The following is a 7,698-nucleotide window of genomic DNA, read 5'->3' as shown; positions in this document are numbered from 1 at the left end:
GTCCTGATTAGAAGACATACAAAAATGTCTAGAAAGCGGAGTTAATTGTGCATAAAGATTTAAAAAAACCCACTTCCTGTGTCTGTCCTAGCTCATTAAAAAATAAAAAACTTCTCAAATGGAGTGTTTCTGACATAGCTGTGTTGAGCATCGCACACATAAACCACATTGAGGGCAGTTACAGCTGAATGTGCACCATGTAGCCATTTATCTAGGTACCAAGAAAAAATTGTGAGACTACTGCATTTCCATGGAGAGAGGAGAAAAACAAAAAAAACCAGAACAAACCCCAAATACATGCATAGGCAAGAAATCCAAGGGAAGTTTCTGAGCATTCATCCAATAATTAGAAAAACATTAAAAAGGTGGAAGACTAGCACTATCCCAAATGACATCAATATGGAAAATGCAATTCCAGCTCTAAAATGTTGTTTCCCTTTTTATAAAAATATTTTCAACTGTGTAGAAAATTTTAAGCCAAGTACACTTCACATCTGCAAATGGCCACAACTAGTTGAGTAACTGATAGGTCCTACATATCCGATAAATGTCCTGAAGTACTAACGATTCTATTTAACATTTATTCATGACATCAGAGTAATGTCCAGTTCAAGCTGATAATTTCCCTGCATCAGAAAGCAGAAGATGCTGAAGTCTTGTGGTTGGTTAATAAATAAGATCACAAACAAGAAACAACCAATTCATACACAGTTATTTGTTTGCTTCTAAAAATTTTGGTCTGGGCCAGCAATTCTTCTGCAGGGGCTATTTCTTGTCTAGGCATTGTTTCTGGAAAAAATACAGGGGAATTTACTCTTTTGAAAGAGATATGTCTTTCTGTCAGCCTACTACTGTACAACGTACAGTATATTTTCTTTGGTTGGGAACCGTCACTGTCAAGATCTCCACTGAATATACTTACTAAATGTGTGATGCGTGCCATAGGGCTCTGCTGATAAACTAACCTAGTGTTAGGTACATTTACAGAAGAGATTAGATTATTAGAAATACTGAGAAAAGATTGCACCCTAAAGGCCCCAGCTTGAAAGAAAGAAAAAATCCAAAACACCCAGATTGCCCCCCCAAATCACTTCTTCATCAGCTGCTGGAATCCAGGCAATCCTACTTGTACTTCCAATTCAGGACTACCGTTGGAAGAATGTTAATTATTAAAGTACATGCAGTGAAATATATGCAAGTTTGCCTTTTAAATCTCCCTTCTGACAGTGCTCTGTCAGGACAAGATTCTCACTTCATCTGAACTGCAAAACAGCAAAGTCTCTATACAGTAAAACAATGCACAGTTCCATTACTGTGCATTTTTACAATTTGCTTCTTCCAGGAGCCACTCAATTCCATTTAGCAATCCAGCTAAAGTTGCAGCTACAGTGTCCTGCACCTGTAAAAATAAAAAAAGCCTAATGTCATAGATAACAGGTAACGGGATCTAACAGCATTTTAGCATCACTCCATGTCTCTCCCTGAAGTCAGAAATATTCATATCAAACCTAAATTTTTATCACTGGTTTAAAGGTGCCTTAGACAAAAAAGGTTTCTTAAGAGTAAGGTACAAAATGAATTGTAAGACCCATTAGGAAAGCCTTGCATTCTGGTATCAAGGTGAATTTTATCTCAATTGTTCCATCAGCTATTCTGGAACATTACAGTTGCTTTACAGATGAGAATCTACTTGAAAATTCTTCTTGTAACTCCTAAAGCAAAACTGCTGCTAGCTTTAGAATTCAATGCATATTATTAATTCTCAGATTTTGTAATGTATTATAAAGTGACTATTATAAATGGTATGTTTTTAAAAAAGCTTGTAAACATTTTCCTTAGGAAAACAAAGGAATTATCTCAAATCAGGATTTTGTTTTTTCTAATTAAGTATTATTCGTCGGCTACACAGTGTCACCAAAAATAAATTATGTGTGGCTGAGCCAAACTGATACATACTGTGCTTGACAAGCATAAAAGAACAGGTTCAGGACCTCACGTGCTAGGTAAAAAACTGATTTGTCAAAAACTCAATACATCACATCAAGCAAGTGGCAATTAACAGTCTCCTGAAAACGGCAGAAGAATCTACCTTGTGTCCAAGGCCTTGGGTCATGACTCAGGAAATTTAGATTTCAATTAACTGAAGCTTCCTTACTCCCTTCAAGACCGGCATTTCGTCCTTCCTTACATTCTGGTTCCATCTGAAGTTTCTTGCATGTTCCTGGGCAAACCACTTAGCTCCCCTATGTTCAGATAGGCTAATGCTTCATCTTAGAGGACCAGAGAAACTAAATTCTTCACTTCAGTGGAGACCTCACATACTAGTGTTGAAAGCTGCACACTTGCTTAGGTAGGTACAGTTCAGGAACTACCATCAGCCTAAATTAAATTTAAGCCACAGAGAAATATAAAATAAAGGTTTAAAAGCAAGTACCATCCAGGGCTGACGTAGCAGATTTAGTTGCAACTGGTGTGCCATGTAAACACACGGAATTCTTTTCACACCAATGTGAGAGATGCAAGACAAAACTAGCAGAGGTCTGTTCGGAGGCCCGAGGGCTGGATCAATCATTGCCAAAATACGAGCCAGTTCCTCTTGACGATCATGCTCTAAGAAACAATTTTTAATATATGAGTATTAAATATATGCAAATCCCAAGGAGAACTTTTTTTTTTTTTTTTACTTTTCAAATATTTAAGATTTCAGAGGTGAGGAAACAGGGGTGGAAGGGATATGGCCAAATTATCTAGTTCATCTTATCACAAGGCTGCATCATCCGCATTCGTGTCACACAGATGTTCATGTCGCACTTAGATGTTATTTAAAGATCTCCATAGATTCTACAGGCAGCCTATTCCAGTCCTTAACATCAGAGCATTTTCCAAGTACCTCACAGAGATCAAAACTGCAACAAGCCATTAAGAAATACTCACACACTGTACAATCAGCAGCCCTTCCCTACTGACTGTACTTTTCTCCTTAGTATATCCCTTCACATTTTTTTACCCTGTTCTTTTATGAGCTAGCCCTTTCCCTCCATTTAAAGTTGATGAATGTAAAGACAATTATCATAATAGGTATTTGGATTATCCTCTTACAGGACTATCCTAGTTTGGACTATTGCATCTTTTACTGCAGTTTTCCTGGTCAAGGTTCTGTTTCCAGGCTATTACACCACCACCGATGCATTTCAGCCGCCTTCTCCTACCCATGCCCAGGGTTTGTTTTGGTTTGTTTTTTTTTTAATCCAGATCATTTCCCACATGTAGCTTAGATAGCAACCATATCAGTATCCACCATAAATGGAAGAAGGGGCCATAACCCCTCAAAGGGAGATGAGGGAGTGTCTGGGTTAGGGGACCTCTTCGACTGGATAAGCCGTGAAGAAATAGCACTAATGAAGCAGATTTTGGAAGAGTCAAAACATGGATTTTGATGTATTGCATATTGTCTGCAATCTTTTATGACATTCCAATCATTCACAAAATATGAATAAATAAAATAAAGAGACACCCCTTACTTTTATGAGCTTCTGCATTAGCAACATAAATGAATCCATCAACTACTTCGCACACCTTTTTCACTTGAGCTATTACACTGTAGTGCACGGCTCGCTGATTCCCTACTATGCTGTTCTCTTGGTAGAACATCTTATTCACAGCAACAGCTTGCTCTGCCCTCGCTCTCCTCCTTTCCACACTGAAAGATATTTCAATATTTCAGTAGTCAGGTTAATTGAGAACGTAAAAACTCAGTTTTGAGAGTCTAGGCAGCACAGGAAAGGGACAGGAAAATGGCCTGAGCCAGGAAAACAGTTTCCTTTCTCCCTGCCCCCTCCTGCCCCCCCCCTCTTTTCTAGTGTACATATACAGACGGTTAGCCATCTGCAAGATGCATATGAAAATACACCCCAGGATGAGTTTTTATAGTGTTTCAAAAGGGAATCAATCAAGGTATCGAGAGGGATAGAAGCACCTGTTATCTATTTGTCATACTCATTTGCCATGGATAAGGTTTGGAAAAGATTTATCACTTCCACGTGAAAATTTAGCGGTTGGAGAAAGAAAGAAAAAATGAAGACATGCATTGAAGCTTCAGTTTATAAGGGATATCCATGCATGTGAATGCACGCATGAAAATCACATGACAAAAACAGGAGCAAAAGTATGAAATAACCGAGAAACTGTACTTTTTTTTTGGTGGAGGACAAAACTTACCTGGTGGTTGAATACAATGTCAGAATATTGAATTTTTGATTGTGATTAAACTGAAAACTGACTCCTGATCCAATTCCTACAGGGAAAAAATGACTGTATGAAATTACAACTATTTGGTTACTGAATATGAAAACATGAGTATATGAGATTACAACTGTTTGGTTACTGAATACAACTAAGCGGAAGGCTGAAAGTTCCAGTGGTGCTATAAAATGGGTATATCCAAGCCTAGGTGTTGCCATTAGGGGTAGCATATTTACTATTTTAAGATGAAATTTTATACATGGTCTCATTGATCAGACTATTAATTTAATTAAAATCAATTCAATAGTATTAAAAGAAAACAAGGAGGCATCTCCATGTTTCTGATACTTAAGACTTGAACCTAGAAACCTAAGTCAGAGAGGAGCTAGACTTGCGTTTATTAGCCGAAACTGGCATAGCAAAGGCTCTAGTCTGTTTACGATAAGCTGCATTGAAAAGGACATGAGAGAGAAAAGAGAACACTAAGAAACCGTATTTTCACACTTTCTATCAATACAATTTAATTATTCCAATTCTGCTGTGCTGAAATAAACATTAGTTAAAAAGTAATAAATTTTTGTCTCTGGTTTGGACTGAAGTGAAATTACAGATGTTCAAAACTATGTTTTTAAACGTTGAAAAAAATCCTTCACCTGCTCCTATAACTCTTCTAAATGAAATTTACACCATTTGGTACCACAAGACTGAATCATATAAAGGATCAGTCTTGACTTCCTATATAAAAACACAAGTGCATTTTTTAGCCGCTTACTGCAAGCAGTATCTAAAGAAAGTTCTGTCTGCATTTATCCATTACAACAGCAGATGTGACATGTAATTTAGGATGAAAATAGAAGTACAAGGAGCAAAATGATCCCTCTGACACTGTGCAAATTTAATCATAAATTCACTACAGCTGTAATTTTATCCCAAATGTTCATTGCATATATCCTTCTGAATAAATACAAAGAGAGAAAATTTCATTTTTTCTTACCACTATGCTACTGAGTTTCAAGGGGAGAAAAAAGCATCCCTTTTCTGCATTTCTCCCCCAGTGTTTTTCGTGTTATATCTGTTTACGAAATAAAAAAGCCAAAAACCAAAACCAGCATTACCATGAATTTGTCTTTGAGGTAGGCCAGCTACTAGCAGAATTTCTGGGCATGTCATCATCTTTTGCACTAAAGAGTCGTCCAGCTCTTCCAAACCCGGCCCAAACATAGCAAAGCGAGGTTCTGCCTGAGTGACCAGTGATTGCAAAAAGGAAGTCACAGCCCCATACCGGGGACGGCTTGATTTCAAACTTCTTCTACTCTGAGGACAGCTTTTTTTATATCTGTGTAAAATAGACGCAACTAGAAATTAAATACAAAATACGAAAGAGGTATTAATCAAACAACATAAATTAATCTAGGTCCCACACTCCTCATGCTTTGTTACCAGTACAACTCAAGCACAGGTAAAAAATGATAAAGTTTCAAACTGATGGTTTCAAGCACCAGTACAAAGCAGGTAAAGGCATCAGTCCTTTCGAAGTCCAAATACGGACTTTTTGGACCTTAGTACACTTCTATCTATGGATTTTTTAGTTTACTTTAACAAATAAAATAAAATTACAAATTCCCCTATCCTCGCTGAACACACAATATTGGTTAAATAACATCAAAGCTGATGAGTTACATACAATATTAAAAAATATGAGACTTTTGATTGCATTTCAAACCTTAATTAGACCACTTTTGTGTTTAGTAACTATGAACCAGGTAACTCCACCTGAAAAGGGTCATTTCCCCTTGTAGGCACAGAGAATGCGTGTTGTGAAAGGAGACAGGTGTTGTCTGCAAGCTGATGTGCTCATTTGATGCAGAAGCTAGAAGGCATGAAAAGACTTTGGTAATCAAGGGAAAGAAGTTACAGTCATAGAAGTGACAGACTTCCTAGAGAAGCAGCTTCAGTCTTCTGTGGTCATGGCAGGCTGCTGCTGGACAAATCACTTCAAGGAAACATGAAATGTGTGCTCCTCTACACCCAAACTCAGTTGCTTCAGCTGAGATCAGCAAAACCACTAAGTGCTCACAGACACAATGGAAATCAGTGACAGGTGGTTTCAAATAGGTGATGCTCTGAAGTATTCAGACCTAAAGAGATTTAAATCCAGTAGATTCAAATAGATATTTGATATCTATTTGTATCAGTATTATTCAGTAGATATTTCGCACTTCAAATTCTGGGTGCGTCTTTCCCATCTGTGAAGTGGGGATGAAGGGCACAGAGATTGCAGAGGTTAGTGCACTTACCATGAAGCAAGAGTTTCATGAAATCACTTTGGAAAATTTAACTGCAAATTAAAAAAAAAAATACTGCAAATTAAGGGACTTGAATGAAGTTTTAAAAAAAACCCCACAGAATAATCTGCTTGTCTTAAGAGTTCTTCTCAGTCATCCAAACACATTATGAGTGTTGCTATGCTTTTCAACTACACTAGCTGAAACCACAGTCTTTGTCTTACAGCCTTTGACCATCAGAGCTGAAGCAATACTACTTGTTATTCAATGCACATTCAAAAAAACCCTTTTTTTTTCCCCCCCTAGGTCTTCCAGGTAAGATGAAAAAAACGAAGATTCATTCCATTTGCTGTAGTTTGAAGGCTTCTTAGTACTTTTATTAAGAAATCATTTGTCATTGTACTGAGAGCAAAGAACACATTTTTATCAAGATCAACAGTACACACAGCTTCTGAGATGACTGTTATTTCTGTGGCATAGTAGACATGCAGCGTACAGAAAGCTTTAGTTTTTTTAGAACGTTAGCTTTGACTTTTTTACAACGTTTTACATTCTTGTGGAATTCCAAACAGAAAGAGCTGACCAAACTGTCAAACAACAGGAAACCGTATTTCCAAAATAAACAATGGATTTGAGATGCATCAAAATTTAAGCAGCGGCTTACAGCACAGCTTTACTGCTGTAAATATGAAACGTGCCTGTGGGCTGAATATTACTGCTGTAGCGAGGCTGTAAGAGAATACAAAGATACTTACACTGCCATGTAATCGTACAGCGCACTATCGCTGACCTCTGAAAAGGCTTTATTAAAAATTTCCACATCTGGGAGTGATTTCCAATCAACGGATGTCCAAAAGGGGAGATCCCTCAGGAGAAAATACCTCCACAACAACGGGTCTTGCACAGCCGCCCTCCAGTAACAACTCGTGCTTCCCAAATGGCACAAATCTTGGGGCGAGAGGAAGGACATGATGTTCAGCTGCACGTCGATCTGAAAACCGTCGAGAGCAGCGGTTGAACGACCCAGGAATCGAGCAGCGAAGATGCAAGAGGCGGGATGCCGAGCTTCCCTCCTCGCCCCCACGTCCCCCCAGCCCCGCCTGGGCATCACTCACCGGCAGAGCCTGCAGGGCGCTCACCTCCTCCGCGTCCTCCGGGAGCGCTGGACGCT

General features: G+C 38.4%; 1 protein-coding gene across 1 annotated transcript in view; it reads right to left on the bottom strand.

Annotated features, from left to right (window-relative positions):
• Nucleotides 1–1,309: 1,309 nt before the first annotated feature.
• Nucleotides 1,310–7,698, bottom strand: part of FBXO4 (F-box protein 4) — a 6,732-nt gene continuing 343 nt past the window's right edge. Inside the window, exons 2-8 of the mRNA XM_009274553.1 lie at nucleotides 7,643–7,696; nucleotides 7,283–7,518; nucleotides 5,358–5,578; nucleotides 4,219–4,294; nucleotides 3,522–3,700; nucleotides 2,435–2,610; nucleotides 1,310–1,399 (exon numbers count right to left, since the gene is read on the bottom strand). Coding sequence (XP_009272828.1) covers nucleotides 1,310–1,399; nucleotides 2,435–2,610; nucleotides 3,522–3,700; nucleotides 4,219–4,294; nucleotides 5,358–5,578; nucleotides 7,283–7,518; nucleotides 7,643–7,696 — 1,032 coding nt within the window. The remainder of the gene's footprint in view (nucleotides 1,400–2,434; nucleotides 2,611–3,521; nucleotides 3,701–4,218; nucleotides 4,295–5,357; nucleotides 5,579–7,282; nucleotides 7,519–7,642; nucleotides 7,697–7,698) is intronic.

This window comes from Aptenodytes forsteri, unplaced genomic scaffold, assembly GCF_000699145.1.
Source record: "Aptenodytes forsteri isolate BGI_AS27 unplaced genomic scaffold, ASM69914v1 Scaffold176, whole genome shotgun sequence".
NCBI classification, from domain to species: Eukaryota; Metazoa; Chordata; class Aves; order Sphenisciformes; family Spheniscidae; genus Aptenodytes; species Aptenodytes forsteri.
Note: the sequence above shows the minus strand (reverse complement) of the source record. Positions and strands in the feature narration are given on the sequence as shown.